The 13,923-nt window shown below is 54.2% G+C and overlaps 1 protein-coding gene across 3 annotated transcripts; it reads left to right on the top strand.

Moving 5' to 3' along the window:
- The first annotated feature begins 7,258 nt into the window (after positions 1–7,258).
- On the top strand, positions 7,259–13,391 carry C1qtnf6 (C1q and TNF related 6). 3 transcript variants are annotated; one of them, XM_048454844.3, is made up of 3 exons: positions 7,259–7,401; positions 9,550–9,799; positions 11,327–13,391. In XM_048454844.3, the coding sequence occupies exons 2-3, from the start codon at positions 9,556–9,558 to the stop codon at positions 11,869–11,871; spliced, it is 789 nt and encodes a 262-aa protein (XP_048310801.1). In that variant the 5' UTR covers positions 7,259–7,401; positions 9,550–9,555; the 3' UTR covers positions 11,872–13,391. The 3 variants fall into 3 exon arrangements, with proteins under 3 accessions (XP_048310801.1, XP_048310802.1, XP_048310803.1); XM_048454845.3 differs by lacking the exon at positions 7,259–7,401 and adding an exon at positions 8,971–8,995; XM_048454846.3 differs by lacking the exon at positions 7,259–7,401 and adding an exon at positions 9,002–9,169.
- The last annotated feature ends 532 nt before the right edge of the window (positions 13,392–13,923 follow it).

Consider the following 13,923-nt stretch of genomic DNA (forward strand, 5'->3'; position numbering starts at 1 on the left):
TGTCCTGATGGGTGAGTGTGCCGTTGTGTGGCTCTTTTCATATGGTTTCGTAGTCCCTCAGGGGTCATAGGAGGGCCTTAAAAGTTTGAGCCTATACCCTTGAAGATCCGCCCCTGAAACAATAGACACCTCTTCTTATCCAAGCAGCAAACTCTCAAAGCAGAAAGGTGATTGGCTACAACTAGGTCACATGATGGCCTCCTGGGCCAATCAACAAGGCCATGGGGGTGATAATTGGTCAATGTCTATCTTTCCAGCCAGACAGAAGTGAGGCAGTGTGATGGACAATATAATCTGGCCAGTGGGGTAGTCGGAGGGGCGGGCACATGGAAGGAAAGACCAGATAGCAGCAGTAGTGTGAGTATGTGTGTGTGTGTGTGTGTGTGTGTGTGTGTGTGTGGTGTGTGTGTGTGTGTGTGTGTGTGTGTGTGTGTGTGTGTGTGTGGTGTGTGTGTGTGTGTGTGTGTGTGTGTGTGTGTGTGTGTGTAGCTTTCTTCAGTGCATGGTGTGTAGTAGGGCATGTGTCCTAAGTGTTCTATCAAGCAGTTGTGTGCAGGTACAAACACCAGTCAGTGCCTGGGAGTTACCTGGAAGTGTCCACATGGCCCAGGGTTTCTCTTCTACACCCACGATTCTGAACGTACCCACATTGGGAGCCACTGCCTGGGCATGCTGAAGTGCATGCACATGGGTCCACATGCATCTGAAAACCTTGACCTTGCAGTGCTGGGGTGCTGCAGCTGTGTCTCCAGGGCCTGTCAGGGCAGCCATGGTTCTTCCCATGAGTCTCTGGAATGAACACATGAGCGGGGTCATTGTGGCCACAGTCACACCTGAGGAGTCTGCTTTAGAGCTGTGTTTGGGAACAAATGCGCCAGGGGCAGGCAAGGGAAACTGAAGGAGCCTGTTTTGGGTTGGGGACTAGAACCTGCCACTTAGTCCTGGGCAGAGAAAGAAAGGCAGTGACCGTCAAGCCTGCCTCCGTCCTCCTCTTCAGCCATGGAAGTTGCTGACTTACCTTGATCTTGTCGCTCCGAGATCGTTGCCAGGCAACAGCCCATGGCCACCAGCTTCTGGATTGGGACTTGCATCAGCGACAGCGTGTTGGGAGAAGAGCGTGGAGTCTGCAGAGCCTGAGGCTGGAGAGGACAAGGCTATGGATTGATGGAAAAACCCCTTTATCCAAAGATGATGTGGGCCACTGTCCCAAAGAGAGGTGACAACTGGGCTCCATAGAACCTCAGAAGAAAAATCTTGAGTAGAGGGACCGGGGCTGTGTTGTAAGGGGGCTCTTCGAGGTGAGCAATATGTGGTCCTGACAAAGTCTCAGGGTTCTTCCTGCTACTGGTAACCCTCAGGCCCTCGGGGAGTCCACATAAAGTTGTGTGTGTGTGTGGGGGGGAAGATGCATGACCTAAAAGGCATGAGAGCGACTGGAGAGAAGACTCAGAGTTTAAGGAGAGTACATGCTTCTTTCCCAGAGGACTGGAAGCCAGGGCAGCTCACAGCCACCTGTAACCAGTCCCGGGGATCTGATACCCGCTTCTGGCCTCCAAAGGCATGTGGATGGAACTGACTCTAAGTTGTCCTAAGACCTCCACATGTGTGCCATAGTACACATGCGCGCGAGCGCGCGCACACACACACACACACACACACACACACACACACACAGAAAATGAGATCCAACATTAGGTGTCCTGGGCCTTAGGCTTCACTGTGAACCTACTGTGTAGCATTTTTCATTTTTTTTCACTTCTCCGGACATAGTTCACTTAACAGAGAATTTTCGGAGGGTCAGCCAGTCACTGGACTGTTATGGAGGGAAGGTAGCTGGGGTCTATGGGCATGGCTCCTGCATCTGGACTTCCCCAGGTGGCCACTTGTGAATGCGACCATTTGGGCGTGGTGGTCTGAGTGTGCCAGACAGAGGGGCTGGTGTGTGTTGAGCCAGCAAGGTCATGGGAGGGAAGGGTAGAGGTGACGTCCCATGCTGAGGGTAAAGTCATGGTGTCCAGAAGAGTTGACTTCTGTTGGAGTTGGAGGCTGGATTGTGTCCCTTGCGGCCCCTATATTGAAATCTTAGCCTCTGTTTCCTTTCTTCTGGGAGCAAGGTCATTGCAGATGTAAGTGGGGAGGGAAGTCATGCTCAGCTAGGGTGGACTCAATACAATGTGTGTCCCCAAGGAAAGAGCTTTGGACACAGACACACACAAGGATAGCACCGAGGTGTCATCAGGGTGAAAGGTGGGGCGACACACACCTGTGATCCCAGCATTTGGGAGGCTGAGAATTACCTTGAGTTCAAGATCAGTTTTTATTACAGAGTGAGACCCTGCCTTAACTCAGCCCCCCACACTCAAAGAGTAGGAGGATACTTCTCTAAGGCAAGGGATACTGAGAGTGCCATCAAACTCCCCAAAACCAGGAGGAGGCTTGGAACAGACCCAAAGTCCCCAGCAGAGCTACCAGACTGATGTCTTGGTCCTGAACTTCTGGACTCCAGAACTGGGTCACAATAAACTTGTGTGCATGCTTCTCTCTCTCTGTGTGTGTGTGCGTGCATGTGTGTATATGTGTATCATACGTATAGGCCAAAGGCCATGTTGTGTGCATGCTTTTGTGTGTGTGTGTGTGTGTGTGTGTGTGCGTGCATATGTGTGCATCATATGTGCCAAAGGCCATGTTAGATGTCTTCCCCAATTTCTCCCTGCTTTTTAGGTTGTTTGTTTCTTTTGAGGCAGGGTTTCTCTGTGTAACAGTACTGGCTGTCCTGGAACTCATTTGGTAGACCAGGCTGACCTTGAACTCACAGAGATCTGCCTCTCAAGTGCTGGGTTTAAAGGTGAGCCCCACCACCACCTGGCTCCTGTTTGTCTTTTGAGGCAAGGTCTCTTACTGGAGCCCTTGCTAGAGCTAAAGGTACATGTGACCATGAGCTACTTTTTAATGCAGGTCCCAAGGGATCCGAACTCAGGTCCTCACACTTGCAAAGCTGGCTCTTTACCAGCTATGTCCTCTCTTCAGCCCTTTTTTTCTCTATTTCAGGGTAAAGTCTCACTTTGTACTGCAGTCTGGCCTGGACCTCATGGCAATCCTACCTCAGTCTCCCAAGTGCGGGGATGACAGGCATGCACCATTATCCCCACCAACACAATAAGCTTTTGTTTCTGAAGCTCCCGGCCGTGGTACTGATGAAGACCACTGCCCATTTGCCATGTGGTATTAGTGACCTCGTCCCTCCTGGGTCCCTAGAAGGTCTGTCAAACCAACCTGCTCATCCTTCATGCAGCGTGTGGTATGTGGGCACTGTTAAAGGCTCAACTCAGAGGCCAGATGGTTTGTCTAGGAGCCAAGAAGGGGACAGCAGAGGGTGACAGCGTGTGGACTCGGGCTGCCTGTGCTTAAGTCCCTGCTCATCCATTCCCTAGCTGTCTGACCCTGAGCCAGCAAACTCACCTCTCCTTGCCTCAGTTTCTTCCTCACAGGGTAACTTGTGGTTTAGGTTGTTAAAGCGTTATCATTTGCAGAGCTTAGGCCTTAGGCCAGTGCCTGGTGCCCACAGGGCCTGCACAAGCATATCCAGAAGTGTGCTCACAGGACAGGCGTGCAAGACCTTCTCTGGAGGTCTGGGATGTCACAGTTGTTGCCCAATGTCACGATCAGAAAGAAGACTGAGAACAGGGGGTCATCTTCCTGCCTCAGCCTCCCCCGTGCTAGGTGGGAAAAGTGATGCTGGGGATTGGGGTGCTCTGAGACTACCTGTGCCAGCAGCCTGGTGGCACACAATGACCCTGGAAAGTGTATATAGCAGAGGAGGTACCCAGGCCACACAGGGCCTCAGTTGCTTTCACAGGCCCAGCACCCCAAACCCTGCAGCCTTGGGCAGGCACTCCAGAGTGCTGAAGCATAGGGGTGAATTGGGGTGAATTGTTCATGTGTATAAACAGCTTTTTCTTTCTCACTGGCTCCAGGGAATGCCTCATTCTCCTTAGGATCCAGATACCGGGGATCCTGGTCATATCTTCTGCTACTATCTTGCTGCAGGTAGGGAAACTGAGGCCTGGAGTGGGGGCAGGGTGCTTCAAAGCTTTGCAGAACAGGGACAGAACATCCTCTTTTCAGTCCGGTTTTCTGCTTTAATGGCCAGGAAATGTGTCAATATTTGCTCATGGGAACTGCCACTCCACCACCCTTGGTCAACACCTCAGAAGCCGGCTTGATTTCTCCATCTGTGAGACCATGGTTGTATCTGAACTCTGCTAGCCTTCCACAAGGGAGATCTCTGTAGGCCTTTGACTGCAATAAATTGGCAAACACAACCAAATTTACACGTGAGTTTTAAGTGGCAGGGGTATTCTTGGCCACACACCATCAAAGGAACTCCAGAGCCTTCACTTCCCAGCTCAGAGGCCTGTGAGACAGTCTCGGACCCGAGGATAGCCTCCGTTTCCTCATTCCTGAAGTGCACCCCACGATCCTATTTTATAGGACTATCACAGGACTCCCAATAAGTCCCGCTCTGGTCAACCCAATGTTTCTGTGTCCGCCAGGGGGCGCCTGTGAACCTCAGCGCACTCACGTCTCTCTTCGCTCAGATTCGGCTTTATTCGGCCATTGTCGGATCCCAACCGGATGGATCCGAATCTGTTCATTTTGGCTCGGGAAAAATCGTCTTTGTTCGGTTCTACTCTGCCTTGCTCGGCTGGACTCGGCTCTGGTCGGCCCTTTTCGGTTCTGCTCGGCTCCCCTCCGGTTTTGGCTTCCTTGTTGAGGGCCCTGGGGATCTTGAACTCATCTTTTCGCCCACTTTTGGCTGGGCCTGGAGGGTCTAGCCTGGGTCGCCCAATAGATGGGCGCCCAGTAAAGCCAATTTGGAGCTGTTCTCACGGGGCTGTATGTCAGAGGAACCCTGTCTACTTTTTGGGGTCCTGAGGTTTAGAGGACCTCAGGTCTCCAACCAGATTGGATTGGCGGGGTGCTGGCTGCTGGGCCGCACGCTGGCTCTCCCCAGGAGGTGGCGCCCTCCTCTTCAGTAGTTCAACTGCTAACTTGGCAGTGACCTTGAACTCTAACCGTGAATTGCCATTTACACAGCTGACTTCTGGAGTCAGCAAATCATCCTGGCTCCTGGAAGTCAGAAAGGGCAGGAGTGAGCGGAGAAACAGACTCACACCGTGAGACTCTGCCCTTGGTGACCTGGTACAAATTTGCTCATAGAGGCTTATGAAAGAGGAGGACAACATAAGCCCAGGGGGTATCTACTGGCAGGTATGCTGAGAAAAGTGAGTGTGTGCCTCAGCATACAGAGCTTAACCGAAACAGCCAGGAGGAAACACCTTTGACTATTCCCAGACACTCTTACTATCCTGGAGTCAAGATTGTCTGACCCAGGATCATTAAGACTCAGAGAAGTGCCAGGCGGTGGTGACGTGTTTGCCTTTAATCCCAGCACTCGGGAGGCAGAGTCAGGCGGAACTCAGTGAGTTCGAGGCCAGCCTGGGCTACACAGTGAAATCCTGTCTTGAGAAACAAAACAAACAAAATACTCAGAAAGGAAGAAAACTTACCCAACGTCTCACAACTTGAAGAAGGACATGCAACAGAGTCTGTCTGTCTGTCTACTCCAGGACTGGGGTGCGGTCTCAAATCTATCTGACCTGCCTGGGACATCCTCATGGCTGATGTCAGTGGTTTGGAGCCACCTCAACGGTTAAGGTGGAGTGAGCAGTGTTGCCCTATAAGTGGGGTGCCGAGCATAGTGGGGAGCCCAGTGCTAGGCACACAGCTGGCCTCCAACAGAACCGTGCCCCCCCTTTCTCTATTCCCTCCATCTTTTCTTTCTACACCAGAAAACTGAGACTACTGGGTCCTGTCCCCACCCCCAGGGCTGCTGACTCAGCCCTTTGCTCTGGTGGCTGCAGCTTGGAGTGGGGAGCCTCTTTGCAGGACTGGCTCAATGCCCTGGGAATGCTGTTCAGGCAAGGCTACACAGAGACCATGCCAGTGTGGGCCTGGTAGTGGTCCCTATATGGCAACTGTCCCTCTGTCTGCTTTGTCTGCTTTCTTCTGTCCCCTACCCCCGGTATTCCTGACTGGACCGGAGGACTCTGAGTCATTTTGGGAGGCTAGCCTAGAAGAGTCTGGCATCCTCCCAATTTGGACTCAGCTCTGCTATGTGACCTTGTACCAAAGCCTTGAGCTCCCTGGGCCACGATGTCCCTGATTAAGGGATGGGATTAGATCATCTCGGAGGCTCCTTCCAGGCCTGATATGCTGTTGGATTGTCTGCTTAAACACACAGGAAGCCTGGGCCCAGAGACAGCTCTGTCAGGGACCCAAAGCATTGGGGCTTTATTGGGGCCAGAAAGTCCCAGACCTAAATCTGTCTGAAAAGTAGTGAACTGGAGAGCAGTGTTACTGCCAAGACCCTCTAGCTGCTAACTTGCTTGCTCTACCTGGGCTGGACAGAGGATTGGGGGGGTGGGGGAGCCGTGGGTCTAAACACTTTTTAAGGACCAAGGTCCCCAGAGAGGTGACATCTAACTCAGGTGGGAAATAGTGCACAGGGGCTCTGGCCCCAGGAAGCTGGGACTAGGACCCTGATCTGTGGCCCTTGCTAAAATTCCCCTAACCTGCCTAGGAGGAAACTGAGGCAGGACCCCCATGAGCTTCTTGGGGGTTACTTCTGTGAGGCAGCTGGCTTAAGGAGACCAGAGGTTGAATCAATAAAGGCAGGATTCCAGGTGGAGGAGGAGGAGCAAGTCACCTTGGTCTAGTGCTAATGGGCTGGGGGCGGGACCAGACCACCTAGGGTAGAAGAGGCCGTGCTTGACCGTGTTGCTGGCTGCTAGGTTAGATTGACCGGGATTTATGCCTATGGAGAATGGGCACTAGTGCCCTCACGCCACCCTCCCTGTCTCTGTAGCTCTTGGCAGATGGCTCTTGGGCTCCGACTAAACCAGAGCTGCAGGAGTTCCCTGCGCTGCCTCCCTTTTCCTGAGTAATGGAAAACCCTGCCCCCTCTCTCGCTTCCTCTGATTTCCACGCCCAAGTATTTCTAGGCCCCTGCCCTCGTCCGTCCGTCTAAACTCTCAGGGCCTTTGACTCAAGCAGGGTCCCATGGCTGGGACTGGGCTTCAGATGCCCAAGGAAGTAAAGCTCCAAACATGTCCCAGTATCTCTGAGGCAGAGCCCCAGGCTGGAGGGGCGGGAGCGGGAGGTGGGGAATGGGAAGCCAGCTCAGCGGGCTCCCTCCTCCTTCCCTCCATCCCTCCGCCCTCCCAGCTCAGTCGTAGGCCTTGGGGGTCGGGCCAGCTACAAGCTATTATCACAGACATGGGCCAAGGAGCCAGAGGCCGCCCCGGGTCTGTGAGTTGAGCTTGAGGCTGCAGGACCAGGGTGAGTGGCCGGAGGCCTCTCTGCTTCTGTCTGGGCTGGGGGCTGCGGTCAGAGTCTGAGATTTCTCTGTTCCCCTCTTTCTGACAAGCACATAGCTCTTTCCCTCCGGCCTAGCCAGCTCCTTGGAGGATCTCCTCCTCTCTGCCACCCTGAACTGCTCCTGGCTTTTATCTGCCCCCCCCTGCAGTGACTCCTGCTCCCCTAGCCTCTCAGCCCAGCTCTGACTTTACTGGTGATGCCAGTGGGAGCTCAGCCACCTCCAAGAGGCTCTGGCTTTTTAGTAGAGATGGTGGGGACCCTCAAGATCGCTCTACAGTTAGTGTGACCTTCCCTTCCCACCACAGTCCTGACTGGCCCCATCCCAGGAGCCAGCCAGGGATCCTAGTTGTAGTTAGAGCCGCCAGTGCTGCTTCCAGGGAGCCAGCGTTGCCTCCTGCTTCCGTCCCTAAGCCTCCTCCCCCCACCCCGTCTGTGTCTCTGAGCCTCTGACTCCCCAGGGGCGAGACCAATAGGAAACAGAAATGTCTCCAAACCATGCTGACACTCCAGAAGTTCTGTGCCTTTCAAGTTGTAGAGGCCAGGATGAGGTCGCTACCAGGCAGAAGAAGGAATGGACTCTTGGAAGTATCTGAAGTATATGACAAACTAGGCAGCTTCCCTGTGTGTCAGTCATCTATATAGCCTGGCAAAGAAGACAGGATGGCATTTCGTGTGAATGAGAGAGCGTGAAGACCAGAAGGGCTAAGCCACAGGCCTCGGTCACACCGTTTGTGTTATTCAGATGTCCCCCACAGAGTGGGACACATCTCTGGACCAAATACAGCGGCGGGGGTGGGGTGGGGTAGGGTGGGTGTTGCTGTTGCTGCAACCTAGAGTTAAGGGAAATAGGGGTGGTTGGTCTCTTGAGAGGTTTGCCTGCCTGGTGGAGCAGAACCAGCAAAACCTAGAAGTGTGGACTGGATCATTCCAGAACTGGGGTGTCTCGTAAGACACCTCCTGTCATCACCCTGGCCGCTGGGGAGAAGCCCCAAGAGCTTCTGTCTCTTTAACCCCTATTCCCTCTTCAAACCTTTCTAGAAGAATCATTTTACCTTCTCAGCCTGTATTAACCACAGAAAAATATTTTTGAATTGTACTAAACGTTACGGGGAACAAAAAGGAAATAAACAAAGAGCCGCCAGAGGTGTAAAAACCAGTCTGGTTTCAATAGCAGTTTCTGATCTGTGATAATCAGGCGGCGCCAGTCCCCGAGGCTGTCACCACCTCAAAGGCCCGCTGCGGGCTTCCTGCCCACCCGTCCAGGCTCTTTCTTTAGTGTCCGGCCTACTTCCTGCCCCACTCTGGAAACTCTGGACCCCTTCATGTTCAAGGCCCAAGATGGAACGTCACTAATTCTGATCTCTCAGTGCTTTTGATTCCCTCACCCCTTAATTTCAATTTACCACCTTAGATGCTGATTGGTAGGCCTGTTATGATTGATACAACCATCTTCCAATGATTGAACGCCGAGCTTTCTCTGTGGTGGTGGGGGAGCCGGGGGCAGGGCGGTTTCAGGCTGAAGGTGGGTTGTTGAGGGTACAAAGATACCAGAAGGGTGAGTCCTACTAAGCTGCATATCCTCAACCTTGTGTTGTTCCAAAGGGGATGTCTCATTTTCCGACTTCTTCAAGACTTCTGCTTCTGCACAGAAGAGGCCTGCAGGATCCAGTGCCTTGATCCTCAGGAACCCCCCCGCTCTAGCCACTGCCTGTGGTGCCTGCAGGTGGTGGTGAGAGCCCTGGCCTTTAGAGATGAGGGGGCCAAAGAAACATTCTCCACCTCCTTGGTTAGCCACATGGACATTTGGCATCTTCTTTGGTGCCCCAGTAAAGGCCTGGGAGCCTGGTGTCTGCCATGTGAGGGTCTCCATAGCGGCTTCATTCTTCTCAGGCCATGTGGCCGTGGTCACAACAGAGAGACGGCAGGAGGCTCGGTGGCCAGTCTGCTGCCCTCAGCCTTGCTTCCCCGGGTGGCCCCGGACTTGCCTGTTACAGGAGGTTCTACCTACTCCCGCTAGTAACACTGGGTCTGCCCTGGCTACCGGAGATAATGTTACCCCTGGGCATTGACATGCCAGATATGCTGAGTCAAATGTGTCTCTCCGTCCAGGTCACCATGGGGACAGACAGCCTCGGTTCCTTCTGGGCAGTGCTTCTGCTTCCCCTTGTGTTCGGAGTTCCAACAGAGGAGCCCACCTTTGGGGAATCTGCGGCCTCCCATCTCAGCAAAGGCTGCCGACGATGCTGTGACCCTGAGGAACCACTGTCCTCTGCTGACCCTGTCCAAGGCCCTGCTTCCCCCCACTTCCCCTATGTTCTGCCCGAGGTCAGGCCCTACATCAACATTACCATCCTGAAGGGTGAGTCTTGGCCTGGCGGAACTGGTATGGGATAGGGAAGGGAAGAAGGAAGAAGGGAGGGGGGAAGGAAGAACAAGAGGAACCTGGGCAGGCCTTGCCTGGGCTCTGCCTGCGTTAGGTCTGCATATGCATAGCCCCTAGAATGTGCAAGTACTGTTCTGAGTTCAGAGTGAAGGACTCGGTGGGAAAGGCCCTGGGATCCAAAATGTGAGCTGAGGGGTACTGGGGTGTAGTGTGGGGCACAGGCAGCAGAGCGAGCCGGGCAGGTTCATGGGGCTCCTGGGAAGGTGAATTGTAAGCCTAGGCTCACAGGGAAAGGGGTTTCCCGGCAGGGGTGTGAAAGGAGATGGCACAGGGAGAAAGGTGTGGGCCCACAGGGTCACCAGCTACCACCAGGATATGGGTTTCTCTCTGTGGGATCAGGGGGTTGAGCAGAGAGAGGATCTGGCCCCCATTGGTGTCATGTGGGGCACATGACAGGATAGAGGTGAAAGTGTAAAGACCGGGGGGAGCTCTATGGCTGAAAGTGGGGGTGGCAACTCCCTGATGTAAAGCCTCAGATGTGAGGGAATTAGTTCCATCCTGGTGATGGGATCCATGATGGCCATGGCCACACCATTGACATCCAGCTGTGCTCACAATGCCCCCGCCCAATGTGAGGGGATGACTGGATTGCTCCTCCACGTGCAGATAGGGAAGCTTAGTGTCCAGTAGGGGTCTTCTGGAGTCACCTCAATGTCAGGGACAGAGCACGGCACTTGCCTCTCATAGCCAGTCCACACCTGAGACTCCCGCGCACGCTCATTCTAGACCTGGGGGAGGTCACTTCCTGGTCTCCTTGCCTGATGGCCTTACTCAGTGCAACTTCAGGTAGCTTAGCCTCTGGAGGCGGAGGGGCCCAGGCCTGGTGACCCTTTGCTGTGACTGTCCATCTTCAGCCCTGCGTTGCCCTTGCACAGGTTTCAGAAGACGGTTCCTTGTAGCACCAAGGGTGCTTGGTTAGCATCTGGAGCCGTGTCTAAGCCTTGTGGGTCAGGCTGACCTCTTGCCAGCATCTGGGTAGAAGGAAAACAGCCCCCTCCTCAGCTCGGTACTCAGTGAGGTGCTTTTGCCGGGAGGTGGCATCTGTGGCGCCATCCCATAGTCACGGACACCCCCACTCCCTTTCCTTTGGTCTGCCTCCAAGGACCTGTGCCTTCATTTCTCTCTCTACCCTCTTCTCTACTGGCTTCACTGGTCCAGGGAACCTGAGGAAGTCCACAGCCTCACCAGGGACAAATGTGGAGCCAGGTCTCTTCAGTGCACACTAGGTGTGTTTTGGGGTAGGATGGAAGGTGTCCTGTCTATGCTCAAATTCAGCCTGGAGCCAGGTCTGGAAAAGTAACCAGGTCACCACTGCCAGGGAGGGTGGAGATGGACAGGGCCATGCTGAGCGGATGTCCTGCCCTCTCCTGCCAAGTGAGGACTCCTGTGTACTTGGGAAGTGGGCATCGCCTGTCCTAACTTCTCCCCTTCGTGTCCTCACAGGTGACAAAGGGGACAGAGGTCCTCCAGGAACACCAGGGAAGCCAGGCAAAGACGGTCCCCGAGGGGACCGGGGCTCTCAGGGTGTCAAAGGCAACAAGGGGCAGGCAGGCAACCCTGGCAGCTCGTGCCAGGCGCACTACTCGGCCTTCTCTGTGGGTCGCAAGACAGCCCTGCACAGCAGCGAGGACTTCCTCCCTCTGCTGTTCGACAGGGTCTTCGTGAACACCGACGGCCACTTCGACATGACCACTGGCCGCTTCACGGCCCCCCTGCGCGGCCTCTACTTCTTCAGCCTCAACGTGCACAGCTGGAATTACAAGGAGACCTACGTGCACATCGTCCACAACGAGCAGGCGGCCGTGATCCTCTATGCGCAGCCCAGTGAGCGCAGCATCATGCAGAGCCAGAGTGTGATGCTGCCGCTGGAGCCCGGGGACCACGTGTGGGTGCGGCTCTTCAAGCGGGAGCGGGAGAACGCCATCTACAGCGACGACGTGGACACCTACATCACCTTCAGCGGCCATCTGATCAAGGCGGAGGACTGACCTTCCCGGACCAGTTTCGCCGCTAGGGGAGAGGTGGTGGCTAGGGCAGGTCCTGTAGGTTCCCCCAGGGCTGGATTATTAGCATCACTTACAGTCTGTCTCCGCCCCCTCCCCTCCTGGCTTCATTTTTCAGAGACTTAGAGTGACTCTCCTCACACACTACCGTGCTTTTCATCCCTGGGGACTTCATTGTATGGTAGATTCTGGCTTGGCATTTGGGGGTGGACCCAGGATTCTGCATTTCTAGCAATTTCCTCAATAATGCTGATGCCGCAGGTCTATGGACGGCGCTTGAGGAATTGGGCTCCCTAGAACGTTCCTAGCATTCTAGGGACTTCCCAAACATTCTGGAATTCCCCCCCCCCCCCCGCCGAAAACTCTAGTATTCTTGCATCCTCAGGTCTTTTCCTTACCCTGGGCCCAACCCCTGCCCCTGCCCTTTTTGCCCCTCCCCCAGCCTCTTTTCTAGTCACTGTTCACGTATGCATCCATCAAATTCTGACTGCTCACTTGGTCCCAGGCCTGAGGAAAACATAGGCTAATTAGACCTAGGTCCTGGCCCTCCCCTGGCGAATGCCCAGGAACCTGGACAGAGGTTGCTGTGTGCTCAAGTGGGTACAAAGACTTGAGCACTTCCTGGGTGCTCCTCTAAACTGGGTGCTTAGGCAGCATGGGCCGTTCTTGACTGCTCCCGTGGTGGCCTGGGTGCTGGAGTGGGATAATGTCCTTTTCACATTCTTTACCTTCTTGCCCGAAGCCCAGCGTTAAAGCAAACCCTAGATATAGTCTTGGTTAGGAGGAGACCCAGGAATTTGGAGGCACCCAGGGTAAAAGGGTGCCTGGACGTGAATTGGAGCCCATTCTCCTCCCTGATCTTTGAAGACTCCTGCCCTCTTTGCCTGTTTCCCCAGGACTTTAGGACCATGGTCAGACCACGTACTAGGTGCTCTCTGACCCTCCTGGCCCCTCAAAAGCCCAGTGTTACACTGGGGCTAATGAAGGTGCTAAGGACTCCCAGGAGGTGGCTTCCGTTTCAGGTCTTCACCTGCCTGTTTGCCCTAGCAGACATCATGGGGAGTCAGGCAGAGGTGGTAGGTTTCAGCCCAAAGCAGGTCTAGGGACTGAAGCCAGTGACATTCAGGTTACCTGGGGGCCTTCTCTGAGCCATGCTGCCAAGGCAGGCCCTGGGGAAGGTCATGGAGAAGCAGGAACACCGAGACCCCCCATGCCTTTCCCAGAGTGTGTGGCCTGGTGGCCCCTCTAACCCTCCCCTCTTCCACTGTAGGCTGCCCAAGCTTCTCAGGGGAAGGTGGCCTCCGTCCATTGGTGCTTCTGCAGACCCAGGGCAGGACTGGTCCTGGGCAGGCATCTCTGGTGCTTACAGTCAAGGGAGCCATGGCAGGGTGGCAAAGGCAAGGCCTGCCACGTGCTGTGAAGGCTGGTTCAACAAAACCACACTCAGCCCGACTGTCCTTGCCTGCTTGGCCAGTGTGAATAAAATTACTGGATTCTCTTGGCAATTCAGCCTGGTACTTTTTGCCCTATGCCCTTCTCCTGCCTTGGAAGGTAGCCACTCTGGCCCTGCTTGGAGCAGATAGAAGGCTTCACAGAAACAAAGCCTTGCTAAGGGATTCACTCTCTGTGTCCTCTGCCTACAAAGAAATATCAGCTCTAGTTGCTCACACAGTTGAAGCCGGAGTCCTGGAGTTAGTGGGGACCCACTGAGTGTCAGTTAGGGTCCTGGTAAGTCGCCATATATCTGAGCCTCAACTTCACTACCTTCAAAGTGGAGGTGACAACGGTTTAGATGGTATGTTGCCTGACAGGTGCCATATTCCTTCTTGGACAACATCTGTTGGTCACCTGCAGTGTGGCTCCCTGTAGCAGCAGCCACAGCACAATGATTATTTCCATAGAGACTGTCCCCGAAACTCAGGTTCTAGCCGGGAACTCCCAAGTCCTCCACCAATTGTATTATCTACTGTCTTGATACAGTGACAAATCTTGATACAGTGCCAAAAGCAATTCTAGGAACAAAGGGTTTATTATGGC

The sequence above is a fragment of the Myodes glareolus genome, chromosome 19, assembly GCF_982192425.1.
Source record: "Myodes glareolus chromosome 19, mMyoGla1.1, whole genome shotgun sequence".
Lineage (NCBI taxonomy): Eukaryota > Metazoa > Chordata > Mammalia > Rodentia > Cricetidae > Myodes > Myodes glareolus.

What these genes read in the sequence shown, in the direction of transcription:
- C1qtnf6 (XM_048454844.3), top strand. Translation starts at nt 9,556, where the DNA reads ATGGGGACAGACAGCCTCGGTTCCTTCTGGGCAGTGCTTCTGCTTCCC. An exon ending in CAACATTACCATCCTGAAGG is followed by an intron (nt 9,800 to 11,326) that starts GTGAGTCTTGGC and finishes GTGTCCTCACAG; the next exon opens with GTGACAAAGGGGACAGAGGT.